General features: G+C 33.7%; 1 protein-coding gene across 4 annotated transcripts in view; it reads left to right on the forward strand.

The window, feature by feature from the left end:
- Positions 1–17: 17 nt before the first annotated feature.
- Positions 18–19,137, forward strand: part of LOC106667945 (kinesin-like protein KIF13B) — a 138,395-nt gene continuing 119,275 nt past the window's right edge. For 3 of the 4 annotated variants that reach the window (XM_024227031.1, XM_014396259.2, XM_024227032.1), the window contains exons 1-2: positions 18–475; positions 15,668–15,755. In XM_024227031.1, the coding sequence (XP_024082799.1) occupies positions 421–475; positions 15,668–15,755 (143 nt within the window). In that variant the 5' untranslated portion in view covers positions 18–420. The remainder of the gene's footprint in view (positions 476–15,667; positions 15,756–19,137) is intronic. The other variant, XM_014396279.2, reaches the window with a different exon arrangement.

A 19,137-nucleotide genomic window follows, 5' to 3' on the forward strand; every position in this document is an offset into this window, starting at 1 on the left:
ATGGGAATGTTTTTACCCTTGTATACACTCTAATTTCCCTTGGTTTTTAATCAACTTAGAAGAGGACAGAAATATTCTCTCATCATCCATATCACTAAAGAAACACGGCTGTACATTAAAAACAATCCATTTTGACACATTGTAAAGTTTATCAATTCAAAAGGATCAACAGAGATTATGGCTTTTTGAAAAGAGATGGCAGTGGAAAAGAGAATTCTAGAATCGAATTAGATCGATAGAGCAGACGGGAAAAGTAAAATGGCGGAATGTGTTGTGCACCGTTCGTCTCGTCGTTAGAAACCGAGACGGTCGACGCGTCGTGAATCCGACGAAAATGTGAAAAAAGGGTCCGAAAATCATCACCGACCGACCAGTCATCAGTGGTTCAACGCACAACCGACACAGACGCGTTTTTTTATTATGGCGAGTGATAAAATCAAAGTGGCAGTTCGTGTCCGGCCTTTCAACAGACGAGGTACTTTAAAAAAAATATTTAATTTTTTTTTTAATTTATCTTAACTGATACGTCCTGCTCAAGAGAAGGACGGAGGATCCTTATAAGGGCCCGCCCCGCGCTATGCCGTCACCTGCTCCCCTTGCAGGACTGACACCTGTCATGTTACAAAATTTCAACACTTTCCTTATAAAAAAAACAAAAACACAAACAAATTTCAAAATAACATCATCACAAACAACGATGACTAAGTGTTTCATGAGGCTTTTAGATAATGGATGATCAATCGGACAAATTTTTGCAACTGCATATCAAAAACTTCGACCTTGCGCCTGTTCATTACTCACACAATTAAAAAAAACGACGAATTTATATTGATTTTTTTGATTTTGAAATCAATAAACAAACGTTTTCATATATATATTAAGGGGGAAAACATAAACTACTCATGTAAACATTTAAATGGATGGGCTTGAAATGGGCATGTCCATTTTAAAGGAAACTACATTTCATCAAATGTTGTCAACATTTTCTTCATCATCATCCGCCTGCGTTGTCTTTGTTTCAATTTTATTTTCGGCGAATATGTCAAAATACTAATTAAAACTGTTGAGATAGTGTTAATTAGTAGACAACATAGTTTAGCAGATCAGAGTCGGTTTTGGTTTACGGACTGCATTTGGTACCACATCATTACGAGCTTAAGAAACGCAGACAAGCTGTAAATCATCAATTGATCATCAAAACCAAGACACAATCACTTAGATTACGAAAAACCACCCGTGTGAAAGTTTATATGGATGGGCTTGAAATGAACATGTCCATTTTAAAGGAAACTACATTTCATCAAATGTTGTCAAGATTTTCTTCATCATCATCAGCCTGCATTGTCTATGTTTCGATTTTTTCGGCGGATATGTCATAATAAATATTAAAACTTTTGAGACAGGATTAATCAGTAAACGACATAATTCAGCAGATCCGAGTCGTTTTTGGTTTACCAACTGCATTCGGTACCTAACAACATCATCATGAACTTTAGAAACGCAAACAAGCTATAAATCACCAATTGAATATTAAAACCAAAGCACAATCATTTTAAGATATCATGCTTTTAAAGAAAAAAACAATAATCAAAATAGTTTTAACTGCAGATCTCTTGTCCGTGCTATTGTCCAAAAAATTTTAATCAACATGTCAAATTTATTTAACTCCTTTTTTTAAAGCGCAATTAGAAAATGTCTTATTTATGTAACGAAAAACACCCATGTAAACATTTAAATGGATGGGCATGAATTGTTCATTTAAAAGGAAACTACATTTCACGATATGTCAAGATTTTCTACATCATCGCCCTCGTGCATTGTCGCTTCTTCGATTTTATTTCCCTTAGATATGTCAAAGGACAGTATTGAAACTTATGAGTCAGGATTAGTAGAAAACATAATTTACCAGATCGGAATCGTTTTCGGTTTACTAATTCATTCGGTACATACCACATCATCATGAGTTTTAGAAACGCAGACCAGCATGAATCACCAATTGATTATCAAAATCAAGGTGCAATCACTTGAAGTAATCACTCTTTTAAGGAAATGAGCAATAATGGAAATATTTTTAACTCCTTTGTTTTTAAACATGACCAGTTCATTCAAACTTTCTCTAAATTAGATTACGAAAAAACACCCGTGTAAACATTTAAATGGATGGGCTTTAAATTGAGCATGTCCATTTAAAAGGAAACTACATTTCATCAAATGTTGTCAAGATTTTCTTCATCATCAACCGCCTGCATTGTCTCTGTTTTGATTTTATTTTCATTGGATATATCAAAAATCAGTTTTGAAACTTCTGTGTCAGGAGTAGTTGGTAGAAAACAAAATTTAGCAGTTCCGAGCCGTTTTTGGTTTACGGACTGCACTTGGTACCGCATCATCGTGAACTCAAGAAACGCAGACAAGCTATAAGTCCCCAATTGATTATTCAATCCGTCACAATAATTTAGAAAACGAAAAAACGCCCAGGTAAAAATTTAAATGGAGCTTGAAATAAGCATGTCCATTTGAAAGGAAACTACATTTCAACAAATGTTGACAAGATTTTTTCATCTTCAGTCTCGTACATTATCGCTGTTTCGATTTTAATTTCATTCGATTTGTCGAAAAACAGTATTGAACTATTGAGACAAGATTAATTGGTATAAAACAAAAATTAGTAGATCGGAGCCGTTTTTGGTTTACTAACTTCATTCGTTACCACGTCTTCATGAGCTTTAAAAACGCAGATAAGCTATAAATCACCAATTTATTATCAAAACCAAGACACAATCATATATTCAAGATAATGTATTAGGTCCATATTAACATTGCATTATCTAATTACTGTTAATAAAAAATATAAAAAATCAATCAGTAATAATTATTTCGTTTGTTAAGTGAATTTATTACTACTATTATTGTGTTAATGATCCTGCCCGGAGGACCAGTATTGTTTGATTTTTCATTGACGAGGTGTTCTGTCCAAGAAACGAAAAAATTTATATTTATTTTATATATCACACCGTTTATCTAAAAATGATAACAGATATAATTTTATCGTAAGCTTTATTACCACTAATAATAGTTTGTTTCAATATTTTCTGAAGTGTAATCTGAACATAAAATATTTGATTGTCTGAAATTGTGCTTAGTCCTTTGAGGGTGCGTTTCACCAATCACGGTTTAAACTAGGTTCACTGAAAATTCGTTCATAATTATAAGGAAAGAGTGTTGTAGCGAACCTCGCGGCGTAATGGTGATGTGACTTGATGAGTGAAAATAAATATACGATAGAAAAAGCATTGAGTTAAATAATAAAAAAAACATAGAAATTGCCGGATTTGTTACTGATAAGAAAAACAAAAGACATAACTATGTATAAGAAAGAACATTCAATAATTTGTTTGTCAAAAGTTGATTAATTTTCATTTGTAACAAAAATTGCCTCAAATTGTTTTCAATTTTTGTTGATCAAAATTTCAATCTTCAACAACATACAGGTTATATTATGAAATGAACGTCACTTAACTCTGAACTAGGTTTAAACCACGCTCGACGGCCGTTCAAAGTACAACCAGGTTCAAGATAAAATAATTTTTAAAAAACGGCAATTTTTAAGTCGTACTCGGTCCAGTACTAAACTGAGTTTAAACCAAGTTACGCATCCGGCCTTGTCCACTAAGACAAGAGCAAGACAAAAAAATGATAAGTCTGAAGTGAGAGTCAACATAACGACTGTAAATACATATATATAACTTCATGAATATGTTTAATATCGGACGACGTTTAAATAACTATAACTATAACTTATGAAATAATCGTTAACAAAGATTTTGACACTTTATTCAAATTTTTGATTAAATTGTAATGGTAACACGTCAAAATGAGTAAGAACTGACCATTGGAATCGGATTAATGATTATTTAATCTTACTTATTACTATACAAGATAAATTGCTATTTCTTAGAAAGAGACAAAACTAGTAGCATCAATAGTAATTAGCTAAATTGTGTATTGCTATGATAACGTTTACTATCCGGCCCGGAGGACCAGTAATGTTTGATTTTACATTCATAACTCGGTACTGTACTAAAGAGTTTAAACCATGTTAGTGCAACGGGCCAAAAACAAAAAATGAAAAGTCTATGAAGTGAGAGACAATATAAAGAATATAAATTCATACACACAATTTCATGAATATGTTTAATATCGGACGATCTTTAAATAACTAGTTTTAAATAACTATAACTTATGAAATATTCATTAACAAAGATTTTGACACTCTATTCAAACGTTCATTAAACTGTAATGGTGACACGTCAAAATGAGTAACAAAGCTGACCATTGGAATCGGATTAATGATTATTTAATCTTATTTATTACTATACAAGATAAATTGTTTTTCTTTAAAAAGAGAAACTATAGCATCAATACTAATTAGTTGAATTGTGTATTTTTTTTTTTTTTTCCGGGGCTTCCGACATCTAGGTCATTTCAGCCCCCACTAAGTCTATATTCTATACACGTTCATACAAATAAATACATTTATACATTTAAATACATCCATACAGTACACTCATTCCGTTTGGTCGGTGGAGTACTTGATATTCCTCCACCGACCTACACTTAAACTAAACTAGATTGGGGTCGATGGGGTACTTTTATAAATATTCCGCCATCGACCCCGAACACACACTCACCCGCTTTCATCGTTCGAGGGGCGATGATGACGTTATATTCACCCTCACCCCTCGCCATTCACGCTAATAAATACATGCACACAGACAAAACATATAGACACATAACACATAAGACATACTATATACAATAAAAAAACCCAATTTTCCCTAAAAAGCGGAACAGGGGACTCTGAAACTCGCTACCATGCTCGAGGACTCTTCTTAAATCCGGCGGCATGCCTACACGCTCTCTGTATGGAGCTAAGGCATGACACGCCTCTATTATGTGGGACACATCGAGCAACCTTTCTCTGCATAAAGGGCACCTGCGCGGGCTTTGGCCCAAAAGCAGGTGCCCATGTGTCAACCGAAATTACCCCTAATAATATTTTCTAAATTTGAAAATTCTGATTGACTGACTGTGCTTAGCCCTTTGGGACTCATAAATACAGTAACATGATTTAAAAAAAGGAAATACAGAACTTGAAGTGATATTTAACATTGGACGATTTTTAAACAAATATAACTTGTGGAGTATTTGAATAGATTTTTATGTCAAAAGTTTTGCAATTTTATTCAAAGTTGATTAAACTATAATTGATTCAGGTCAAAATTTCAGAAACGTTTATTATTGAAAAGGTAAATAATTCATTAGCAAATTGCATTTAATTAAAAAGAGATAAAACCAGTATCATTTGTAATAATTATTTCATTTGACATATTTGATTTTTTGCAAATTGAATTCTCTGGAAAATTATTTAGTTGTGCAGATGATACTTGTGTCATTTTCCCCGGTGATAATTTAATTTATTTAATGTTGTGTTTATGATACAGCCCGGAGGAACAATATTGTTTGAATTAATTAATCTTTTTATGTAAGGTTTAGGTTGAAATGAAAAAGTAGTGTCAGGAGCGGGATTCGAACCCACGACCTTCGGCTATGGTGGGTTCGAATCCCGCTCGAGACACTAAGTTTTTCATTTCGACCAAAACCTTACATAAAAAGATTAATTAATTGAAAGAAGTAATTTGGTCATTCAGACTATTAAACATAATGGATTTAATATTGTTTGATTTTATTTTGAACAGCTATCGAGGCGACAAAAAATTGTCATTGGCAAACATGTTATATCACACAGTTTAAAAATTATAATACATTTACCTTTATTACAAGCTTTATTACCCCTAATGATAGCTTGTCTCAATATTTCCTCAACTCAAAATATCTGATTGTCTGAAACTTAGACCTTTGAGAGACATAAAGACAAGAACTTGATAGAAAAAAAATGAAAGGGGTACAAAATAGAGGCAATACGACGAAAGTAAATTCATTTACATTCATGGATTTGTTTAACATTGGTTAACCTTAAATGACCGTAACGTTTGAAACATTCTTCAATAGATTTGTTTTTCAGAAGATTTTGACAATTCATCCTTTGAATCCTTTGAAGAGATCCTTTGAATCATAAAGAGAATAGGACCAAAAAAATGTATTGAAAGTAAATTCATCTACATAACTTCATGGATATGTTTAACATTGGACGAGCTTTTTGTTTAATATAAACACATCATGATTTTGAAATTTTATTCCAAAATTGATTAAACTATAATGGTAACGGGTCAAAATGATTATTAAACTTTAAATGAAGTGGAATCTCATTAATGATTATTATGGAGAATATAAATAATGCATTATCTTTTAATTAAAAAAGAGACAACGAGTATCATCAGTACTTATTATGTGGCTTGTTAAATGTAAAGTTACTATTCCTATGACGCGTTTATGATCCGGCCCGGAGGACCGAAATTGTTTGATTTTTCATTGAGGTTTTCTCTGACCTGATAGTTTCAAGTTTTTTACCCGGCTTATTCATTTTACTTTATTTGGGTTGATTAAGAAAAGTAATTATTGATTTTTTCATTTGACTTGTTTATTTAACATTAGAGTAGAAGTCCTTTTATTATTATTATTATTGGTTTTCTCTTTTGTATCTAAGCCATGGATATATTGGAAATAGTACCTTGATTAGAAAAGTTTTCCTGTTTATTTATTCAAAGTTGAACTTTTTTTAAATTAAATAAATTTAAGTAAGGGGGATATTTTCTTGTTTTTGTGAGGAACATGGGATTTTATGAACAAACTTGGTGATAAAAGCATAACGAGTTGATTGAATCGATGAAAGTTTATTTCATATTGGCAGTATATTTCACTGAAAGAAGCTGGGGAAACTTTCATCATGAAAAGAAGATTTAGTAGGTGTGTTTAAAAAAAAAAAAAATTACACTAACCACACATCGAAAATGTTTCATAGAAATTACCAATGTAAAATCATCATTCGTACGACTCGAGAACGAAATAATTAATTATTCCGCTCATCTCCGAGACGCATCGTGACGAATTTAAATCTCAATGTGCTTGACGCCGACATCGTGTAAAATCTGAATACTACGAGTTTTATCATCATGGTCATGTCGTCCCCGTTAGAATAGGCGCACGTGACATTTGTATCATTTAAAACGACCTTGCGGTGAAAGTCAACCAATGCTTCTTAATTTGAGTCAATTAATTATATTTACATTTTGGTTGAGAGGTATTCTCTTTATTCACCCCAATTGTGACGATAATAAACACCATTATGGCAGAAACGCTTAGAACAATAATGGCAACCTTTGAACATTGATTTAACTGTTCAAAAGGAGGACAGTCACCTTGACACTTCGAGTATGGCCTAGAAGGAAAAACTCAAGACAAAACGATTACTGGTGTTCAGACGTTCTGAGAGCACCTGTTCGAAGGGTATAAGCCATTTTATTTTTTGCCATGGGTCAAAGGCACCATTAATCTTTTTTTTTGAGGTCGAATACCCTTTGTTCTATTTTAAAACGTCATCACCAACGATAACAGAAAATAAAACATATCGTGGTGGTAGTGTTTTACACCATTAATAAAGAAACTTGAGTACATGACTCATAATCATTAATAATTAAGGTGCTTTATTAAATTTTAATGTAAGGGTAGGTCGACTTTAATATCCTTCATATTTTTAATACCTTTTAAAATATTAACTTTCACTTTGACATCATTTGTTTTTCGCAAAGTAACCTAAATAAATAATAATAGTAATTAAATAAGTACCTTGAAAATAATTAAAGTTGAAAGACTTTTCTTTTGTTTAATAAAATTTATTTACATAAAATTTTACCTATTTTATGTTAAGCGCAATATGAAGCGGTTTAATCATAGATTTGTTCCGTAAAATGTTTGCAGGTTGTTAACTAACAAAATAAACCCAGTAAAAATATATTTTGCCTGACGTTTCGGGTATTTTAAGGTCACCGTTATATTTAACGTCTTTAAAACAACGTTGACGCTATTTAAACTTTTAGCATAACTGATAGTGCTAAGTTTCCTGGGGAGTTTGAAGTAATCCAGCTTATAGTCGTATCCGTTCACGGAAAATGGACAAAAAAATGTTAATGGATTTTGTATTGATTGCTGACGACAGGTTGGCAAATAATGCTGAGGACGTGATAGTCCTAGAACCTCTAACGTACAAATTAAACATTAATTATTGGGCGATTCGGTGTTTATGAGAATTCGGTATGGAAGGTTCATGAGCCGACAAACAGCTGAGGTCATCGCCGGCCCTCTGCGTGTTTTCCTTCTTTATCTGTTATTTGTCGCGTATTTTGTTTTAAACTGTAGCTATTTGACCGTCTCGATCTGGTTATTGTCACTGCTGTTATATGTATACTATGTCATATCCTAAAATACTAGTTTATCGTTTGTACCTCAGGTTGTCCCCTATATTACATTACAATAAATTAACAAAAATACAACACCCCAGAGACAAACACAGAAGTCCCTCTCCTAGATTACTCGGTATACCTCGAGGCGGGGTTGAACCCACTCCATTCTCGCAAATAAATTACTTTTACTCTCCAGACGTCGTACACTCACCCCAGAGTACTCGATATTCCTCGGGGCGTGGTTAACCAACCTTTCACACTAATAAATTATATCCATTCCTATAAATTAACATAAACACAGCACAGACACAACACAAACACACAAAATCATACATTTAAAACTCCTTTTAGCCGAACGATCTGTTCCCGCAGCTCCATGATTCTGCACAAGTCCGACGATATACCAAAATATCGTCTATATATTGGGTTGTCCGGAAAATAATGCAGGATTTTGGTATTAAACAAAAAAAAAGAAACTAGTTACTTTAAAGCAATGTTCTTTAATCAAAATAATTTCCCATACTCTCAATACATTTCTCCCAACGTGTTGGTAACTTATTAATTCCGTCTGAGTAGAATTCAGAATTTTTAGAATTGATAAAGTCAATAAATGCATTTTCCAGTTCCGTTTGATTTTTGAATATTATGTGTTCTAAGTAGTGGTCCAGGTGTCTAAAAAAATGGTAGTCAGTAGGCGAGAGGTCCGGAGAGTAGGGTGGGTGAGGCAAAGTTTCATAGCCAAGCTCCAATAATTTTTGTGACGTTACACGTGACACATGTGGTCGAGCGTTGTCATGCAACAAAATGGGCCCTTTCCGATTGACCAAAGAGGGCTTCATTACTGCCAATTTCTGATGCATGGTATTAATTTGGTTACAGTATGATTCAGCATTGATGGTTTCGCCAGGATTTAAGAAGCTGTAGTGTATTAAACCAAATGAAGCCCACCATACCGTAACCATTACCTTTTTTTGATGAGTTGGGGGCTTTGGAAAATGTATTGGAGCTTCTCCTTTGTCGAGCCACTGTCCAGAACGTCTAGTGTTATCGTAGAGAATCCACTTTTCGTCACATGTAACAATTCTGGCCAGAAATGGGTCATTTTTGTTTCGACAAAGAAGTGATGCACAAACATCAAAGCGCTGATTTTTTTGGCGATCGTTTAATGAGTGTGGAACCCAATTTTCGAGTTTTTTCACTTTTCCAATCGCCTTGAGGTGGTCAGCGACGGTCGTTTTACTGACTTTGAGTTGCTCTGCACCCACCACTGATCGCAGAACATCATCATTAAGAGAGGAAGGCCTTCCACGACCTTCTTCATCTTCAAGGCTGAAATCTCCCTCCCGAAATTTTTTAAACCACCTTTGCACAGTGCACTCATTAACACAACCCTCGCCCCAGACTTGGTTAATGTTTCTAGCCGTTTGGGCTCCGCTTCGGCCGAGTTTAAACTCGTAAAAGAAAATCGTACGAAATTCTCGCTTTGACATTATAAGGATGACTGAATTATTTCCAAGTAGCGGAATGCTACAGAGGTAAACAAACAATATCATTTGGAAGAGGATTAATAAGTGTTGACATTCATACAAATGAGTAATCCTGTAAACGTAAACAGAATATTTTATATAGATTTTTTTAAATGAAAACTTAAAATCCTGCATTATTTTCCGGACAACCCAATACATCAAGTCTTATATAAGTGAAAAAGAGCTCGACCGTTATTCTATCCTTGCATAACGAGCACGCGGTCGCTTTTCTTCGAGGAGACAAAAAGCTTTTAGCTTAGGTTAGCAATTTTAGGAAAAACTAAAATATTATCGTGCAGCTATGCCATACCTGTTTCCTACAATTTGAGCTTTTAAATTGTATTTAGGCGGTTCGGCCGAAGGGTCTGTTTCACAAAATTGCTGTGGCTTTATCGAAGGAAATATGTACAAGGTTGCAGATTTCTAGCTAACAGTTATCCCTGCTTGTAAATAAAAAAGCTAAGTATTTTAATGTTGAAATATCAAATATACATACATTCTTAGGAGCGGGATTCATGAAAAGGAGAACGGTTTGTAAAATGTTTACTATTAAATAAACTAATCTTTTTATATAAGGTTTGGCTGAAATGAAAAAGCTAGTGTCACGAGCGAGATTCGAACCCACGACCTTCGGATACGCCGCTGCCCGAACCACTTGAGCTACCGAGCTTCGTATTGAGCCGAAGATTGTGGGTTCGAATCCCGCTCGTGACACTAAGTTTTTCATTTCAACCAAAACCTTACATAAAAAGATTAATTACACATCTACAATATCTACAAATACTTTGAGCCCTGAAGATGATCTCAATAAAGATCGAAACGTTGGCATGATAAAGAAAATGTTTTTCTAAAACCTACGTCACACCAGACTGCATCTCACGTTCTCCAAACAATCATTAACAATTTTATTAAACATATTTCTACGTATATAATATTATTTTATTAAATTGGACCATATCTTCGACAAAATACGGCTCTGTTCACTTTACCGTTACCCGTTAATAATCACGATATTCCAGATAGCGTTCCGTTAAATCTGCCCATTCGCACTTCTAACAATAAAACGTTATATTTCATGCTAAGGTTATGAAAAATTTCCCTAATAATAACCGAATATTTTCGTTTTATCTCGTTTCTAAATAAAACCGCTTGTAGAAAACAATTCTAAAGGGCGAAAATTAAACGGAATCCGTTTTAACTTCTCCCATTAACGTTGGATGTCAAATTTATGTTATAATAGACACGGGAAACTGTCGTACTTTGTCATTTACGTGGTAAATTGGCCACATCATCGTCGGTAATCTTCCGAACGAACACAAGCTAAATCGCTCTGACTATCGGGGTAATAGATGTCTATATTGATACTAGATAGAGATGACATATTACTTTACGAAACTGTGCGAAAATTACAATATAAAATTTTAAAAAACACTTATCCGAAGCGAATTGAATATTTAATTTTGGTTGTTACAAAGAGTTGTTTCATCATCGCCGTTAGTCTATTACGATTTATTTAAACATTTTAAGTCGCAGAAAACCATCATGTCTTGAAGTACGAGTACGATGCTTTTGAGAGGTTAAAACTGGACAGAACCTGTTTTTTCTTTAGCACTGAACTTTGACCCTAAACAATGTGAACCTGGGAAGGAATAAGCAGTAGTTCGAAGGTGCAAGCATTAAAGTGAATAAGTTGTACATCCTCTCATCAAGGCTATGAATATGTAAATATTTACCTGTTCTGTTGTACCTGAATCTTCCTGTCGAGCTTTTATGAGATTAAAAACTGAACAGAATCTGTTTTTTTCTTCTCTTTACGTTTGTACTTTTCCTAGGTAGTTGGTGGCCTTTAAAAAAATGTATTCAAATTTATTATGGCTATTAATTTGCAGTGAGATATCACTGGCAAGTTTCATTATGAAAAATTGTGATAAAAACAAAACAAATTAGTAAAAGCCAAAACACTAATGATTATAAACAAAGAAAAAAATCCTGCCCTGCAATACGATCAACCTTTAAGTAGGTGAAAACTGAACCAGAATATTTTTCTCGTAAAATTGGCACTACAAAATGCCTGGGCGATAGTTCGAAGGTCCGAGGTCGGGAATAGTAATGAGAATTGGACATTATCTCATCAAGGCAATGTGTAAATAATTCCATTCGCAGATTCTTCCTGTAGCAGAAGGATACCTTTAACAGGCTAAACACGAACGTTTTTTTCTCCTCCTTAGCATTGAACACTTGGTCCTGCTCAACGTGACCCTGGGATGGAATAAGCAGTAAGTTCGAAGGTGCGAGGTCGGGAATAATAATGACAATTGGACATTATCTCATCAAGGCAATATGTAAATAATTCCTATCGCAGATCCTGTTCTGTAGTAGAAAGGTACCTTTAACAAACTAAAAACAGACAGAACCTGCTTTTTCTCCTCTTTAGCATTGAACGTTTGGCCCTACTAAACGTGAGTCTTGGCTGACATAGGCAGTAGTTCGAAGGTGCGAGGTCTGGAGCTATAACGATAATTGGAAATTCTCTCATCAAGGTGGTTCATCGGCCTTTAAAAAATAATAAGGAGCCGTAATGATTTGCAGGTGTGGTATTAGAAGCAAATTTATGAAAAATGTGCGAAAAAATCCCAAATAACAGTAAAAGTCAAGAGAATAGAAGAATGATTACAAACAAGGAAAAAAACTAATAAATATTTTCAATAGCAGATAACCATCCTAGCCCGTAGTACGATGATGCTATTGGGCTAGAATAAGTGGTAGAAAGAAGGTGCGAGGTCTGGAGCTAGAGTAATAATTGGAATTCTCTCATCAAGGTGGTTCATCGGCCTTTAAAAAATAATAAGGAGCCAAAATAATTTGCAGTGTGATATTAGAAGCAAATTTATGAAAAATATGCGAAAAAATCCCAAATAACAGTAAAAGTCAAGAGAATAGAAGAATGATTACAAACAAGCAAAAAACTAATAAATATTTTCAATCGCAGAAAACCATCCTACCCCGTAGTACGATGATGCTATTGGGCTAGAATAAGTGAAAGAAGGTGCGAGGTCTGGAGCTATAATAATAATTGGAAATTCTCTCATCAAGATAGTCTAGGCGGTTCATTGGCCTTTAAAATAATTAATGAATTCTATTGGAGCCAAAATGACTTGCAGTGTGATATTAGCAGCAAATTTATGAAAAATACGAAAAAATCCCAAATAACAGTAAAAGTCAGAGAGAGAGATTCTCTCTCACATTGAACACAGTTTCCTTTAATGTTATCATTTTATAATAAGTCGTAACATTATTTTTACTAAATTATCCTCCTATTATGTTGCAATCTTGTCTGTATAAGAATGAATAACAATCAGTTATTCTAAATTAAATTTTATATTATTCCACCGCTGTGTCTAAATGGAATTTTACTATTGGATAGCATTTTAAATCAATTTCTCATTAATCCTTGGCCATATTGTTCGTTTTTATCGATAGCTTCCTGGCAAATCCATTAAACCGCCTCCCATGAACGGGTCGGAAACAGTATTTGATGATATTGATCGTTTCCTCCCCAGGAAACTAAGTATTAAGCGATCCTTCGCCAAACCGACTAAAAGCATAAAATGGTCTTTCAGAAGTGTTCAGTGAAGTCCCCTTTTCAATTGGATGGTATAGTGTTATTGTTAATTTTAACATAATTGGGTCACATCAAAGTTTCATTGCCAATTACAAATTTTTTTACCGTTTTTGCAAACCACCTTCCATTTTCCAGTCTTTCAAAGACGAAAAATTTCGTGTGTTCCAATGTCTGTAGAATGAATTAAAAAGTGTACAAGCCGTAGCGAAAAGTGTTGATAAAATATTGTTAAAGATAAAATTGGTTTAGTAAAAGCAAGTTTATTGGCCTGTACCGACCGTAAGAAGTGACTAATCTTCGATCTACTAATGCATGTGATAAAAAGTTCAAATTCAAGGTGCGATTTAATCATCTTGAGTGGTTTTGAGTATGCCCTTTAAAACAAAAATGTATTTCTTTTACAAAAAAAAAAAAAAAAAAAATGTTTCTACAGTGCCAGCCAACTCAGAGATTGCTAATTTATTTGAACAGACAATAGAACAGGTTTTCGGTTTGTATGTATTGAATAATAAATAAGGTCTCTTAATAGTCATGTTTTTAGCGGTCATTAATTTTTGAACGGGCAACTAAGACTTGATTTCAGTTATAAACTTTATTATTCGCACGTTGCAAATTAGTTGCATTGCTAATTTTACGTTTAGAACATCCGCCAACTGAATTGAATTTGCGTTATAAATACATATTTAATTTTTATTTGACAAAGAGAATTCAGTCTTGGCCAAACATGGTATAGATTTAAAGAGTAAATGCTTAAATTACTTAATTAAATAGGAACATTGAACCCCTTTCCAATTGCAAGGTACCAAATATTGAATACAATAAAAATATTTCAAAATTGAGTATTCAAATATTGATATGAGGGGTGGATAGACAAAGTATTGAGATAAGCAAAGAGAGTAGAGAAATAGACAAAAAGATAGACAGCAATCGAAGAACATTGAGTTAGAGAGTGTGTGAGAGTGAGTGAGAAGAGAATGAAAAAGAGGGAGAGAGAGCGAGAGAGAGCAATAGATACAAATAGAGTGACAGAGAGAAAGTGTAGAGAGGGAAGGGGAAAAGAGAGAGAGGAGGAGAAAAGAGAGAGAGAGAGAGAGAGAGAGAGAGCGGTGAGTGGGAGAGATCGGAGAAAGGGAGAGAGAGGAGGAGAAGAGAGAGAAAGCGTTGAGTGAGAAAGAGTGGAGAGAAAGCAATAGATAAAATTAGATTGAGAGAAAGAGAAAGAGAGAGAGAGTGGAAAGAGAGGAAGGAGAAGAGGGAACAATAGATAAAAATAGCGTGAGAGAAAGAGAAAGATGAGAGAGAAGGAAAAGACCGACGGTGAGGGAGGGGTGAGTGAGTAGATCGTTAGATATATATCTATAGAGATAGATTGATAGAATTTCGGCTTCTTAAATACATAATGATCTCTTGGATCTCTCTTGCACTTAACATATAATTACGATAATTATACAATTTTGTACATCACAACATTTTTGGTCCTCCGGGCAGGATCAATATTTTTAGCAAAATTCACGAGGGAGAGAGAGAGTGAGTGGGAGAGAGAGAGTAAGTAGATATATAGAGAGTTTGTTAGGTAGATATATATCTATAGAGATAGATACATAGAATTTTGTCTGATTGAAAACATAATAATCTCTTAGACTTCTCTTACATTTAACATATAATTAAAGAAATTATACAATTTTGTGCAACACAATATTTTTGGTCCTCCGGGCAGGATCAATAGTTTTAGCAAAATTCATATTAGATGACATATCATTTCTAATACTAATACGAAAGGGACAGAGAGAGAGAGAGAGAGAGAGAGAGAGAGAGAGAGAGAGAGAGACATACTCTCTTTGCGCGCGGTTAAGTGACGTAAGTCGTATCGTAGATATGGCTTAGTGTTGGTAAACCAAACAAATGTGGTTTGTGTTGTTGTTTCACATGGTTTCCCCCCGCACAACGAGATTACGCATTTTAACATAGAAGCTCAAATATTGATGCTCGGTGCACGACTGAAAATTGTGAATGTTTGCACAATCGATTTTATATGTGACTGTACAGTTGAATATTTTTGTTTATTAAATTACATGAATGATTTTTTTTTTTTTTTTCAGAGCTAGAGTTGGGGACACAATGCGTGGTCGAGATGGATGGTGGGCAAACCATCCTCCACCAACCGACAACAATAGAAAAACTCGAAAGGTAATTTTTCTATTTTATATTTGCAATTATAATATCTTAGGCTTTTCTCGAGAAATCCGAAGATAAATGTATCCTTCAAGTCTTAATTTGTATTTCCTAGATAATCTTGGTAATGTTCCATGTAACATAAATAAGATTGCGGATTTTAACTATGCGTAAAATTGAAATAAACATTGCATTTACATATTCAACAGCATTCATTGCAGTCTTGCAAGAACGTTTAGACCAGAAAATAGACAACATGGGATTTTTATGTTTGTAAATTGTTATAAATGAACCATTATTCTCCGTAGCTGGCGGCGGATACGTGTAGGTAGTGAACTTTTGATTAAATATTGAAGAACTGGGTCGCATAAAGGTTTAGCAGAATGTTCTGAGCAGCCTCCATCCCCAGGGGGTTATTGGTGAATTCCTAACCATCTCGATTGTTAAAGCTCGGAACTTCCACTGTAAGGTTATTCACCGTCCCCTTTTCTAAACCGTCTCGTGCAACTCAAATGTTAAACTAACTGTATAAATAGATCTTGTAAATTACAAGGCCCCTTTTAATTTTTAAACCTGGTTATTTGAGTCTCCGTTCGATAAGAATTTACTTCAACATAGAATATTAATGTTTTGAGTGGAAACGACAGCTCGCCCGAGGCCAAATTAGTCGATGTTGATTTAACGTCGAACCAGTCCGATCTATTTATGTTGCTTTAATGTATCTGCTGGAATTTGGTCTATTATTTATTGAACCATTCAACCTGAGATGGCAAAAGCGAAAAGCCCATCGCACTGTTCCTTACCTACATTAAATATTTCTTTTTAAATATTTTCATCACCAGACCTTTTACCAAGAGTATTTTGACCTTTATTGATCTAAGTTGCCCTATTAATAGCGATAAACATTTACTTTAAGAATAATCAAACAAATTTTTACAAGTTGAGAATTAAAAAAATAAATTATCCGTAATAGCTTCAGTGTTTATTCGATAAAGCCAAACAAAGGTAGAACTAATTCAATTACTAGAACACCGTAACAATTATCGCAAAGATGTGCCACCTTTTATATTTGCATTATTTTCTATAAACATAACACCGTTACTGGAAAAGCGAGCATAAAAAAATCCTCTTATTTGACTTAGAAACTTGCTGGGGTAGTCAAATATTCAAGTTTTATAGCGTTGTAGGGAACTTTAATTTAAAAACTTAATTAAAAAAAAAACTTTAATTTTAATTTAAAAAAGAACTATAAAATCTTGTGATTTTTCCTTCTTGAAGGTGGGATAATAGGTCATCTAAAAAAAAACCACAACCAGTTTTTATCCACAACGTTTCGGATTTATTTTAATCCTTCCTCAGGTGAGTTAACGCCTGTACACAGAACATTTTTTTATTAATGTTGATTCGTTGGTCTGTGATAAGATGTTGATAAGAGGTCGAACGTCACATGAGAGGTTGTGATAAGAGTCTAGTCAGGTTCAAAATATTAAAACGTTTGTTCGTAGTCTGAATAAGTACCACACTTCCTCTTTTTTAAAATAACCTGTTATAAAATATAAATGGCTGACGACCACTTTTTTAACCATTGTAAGTAGTGAAGAAACAATGATAACGATGTTGATCTAAAAAAAAAAAAATTAGTTCTGTGTACAGGCGTTAACTCACCTGAGGAAGGATTAAAATAAATCCGAAACGTCGTGGATAAAAACTGGTTGTGGTTTTTTTTTGAGATGACCTATTATCCCACCTTCTAGAAGGAAAAATCACAAGATTAACCGTTGAGGTCGAAATATAAGAAAACATCGGAACTATAAAATATCCAATTATTGGGAAATCTTCATTTTATAATTTTATTGTAAGGGTTTTCAATTTGCAGTAAAATTCTGCTCAAATGTTTATGTCAAAAGTTTACTCAAAATATCTTTCTAAACAGAAAATCAATAATAAAAATCCGATTACTTTGCTGCATAATATGGCTTGTAGTTAAGCCCCTGGGAAATTACCTCTTTGACAGATTGTAAACTTTCCTTGTAAGTCAATTTAGAGCTTATCGTTTTTGTGTCTAATTTTGGGGGAAAAGGTTGAACTAAGTCAATTGTTTAAATAAAACACCAATTATCAGAAAGCGTTGTTGTCAAAAAAAATATTAGCTTTTAAACACTGAAAAATGTGTTTGGGATGATACAGTTTTTTTAGTTTTAGGGCGTTGTAGTGTAAACTTTTCTTTAATTTTAATTTTAAAAAAAGCACTATAAAATATCTAATTGTCGGGAAATCTCCATTTTATAATTTTGTTTTCAGGGTTTTCAATTTGCAGTAAAATTCTGCTTAAATGTTTTCAAAAATGTACTCAAAACAGTATCTTTCTAAACAGAAAATCAATCATAAAAATCCGATTACTTTGCTCCATAATATAGCTTGTAGTTAAGCCCCTGGGAAATTACCTCTTTGACAGATTGTAAACTTTCCTTCTAATTCTATTTAGAGCTTATCCTTTTTGTGTCTAATTTTGGAAAAAAAGGTTGAACTAAGTCAATTATTGAAATAAAACACCAATTATCAGAAACCGTTGTTATCAAAAAAATTATTAGCTTTTAACCACTGAAAAATGTATTTGGGATGATAATTTTTTATTTTTTTAGTTTTATGGCGTTGTATTGTGTTTCGGCTATTGCCGAAGAGAAAAAAAAATAAAATAAAATTGTTAACGAAATGAAAATAAAGTAACTTAACTAAAATTAAAATAAAAGAAAAATAAGTTGAAATTAATCAATAAGTTGGAATCTTCGCAAGGAACCAATTAGTCACAATGAAGAGCAAGGTAAACGTGTACTTACCACCAGTCACGAGTCGCCCTCGTCGGAAGAATCGGCCTCCGCGTCGAGCTCGAGCGGGCCTCAGCCAGAAGCAACTTGTTTTGCAAATCGTGATGGTTTTCCAGCCAGTCTTCTCGGCCCCCTTTTGTGACCAATATTGGCTACTTGCACGGACTCGTTTAATGAAGAAATAAAATAAAATAAACTTAAAAATAATGGAGACAATCGTAAGAGTCGAGGGAACGAAAGATGTACAGCCTTCTCTCATGCCTTGAGAGCAACAACTGGCTTAACCGAGACCCCCCTCTTTAAGATCAACGGTCACCTTTTAACTGTGATTCAATTAAATTACTTACTGGCGTAAACATATTGAAAGTTTTCTTTTAATTTTATATGCAAATGAACTGAAACAACAACAAACAATAATTTCTTTAAAAAGTTAAAATATTAAATATGAAAATGCCTTTTCCTTTTGTTATATTGAGCGATTTGTTTTATTATCTTCAGGGTTTTGGACTTGCTGGTCAAATATTTACATCTAAAGCCATAAAATGAACCGTTTAATCGCCTCTCAGTCCTTC

Source organism: Cimex lectularius, unplaced genomic scaffold, assembly GCF_000648675.2.
Source record: "Cimex lectularius strain Harlan isolate CLEC.00 unplaced genomic scaffold, Clec_2.1 scaffold67, whole genome shotgun sequence".
Classification (NCBI taxonomy): Eukaryota; Metazoa; Arthropoda; class Insecta; order Hemiptera; family Cimicidae; genus Cimex; species Cimex lectularius.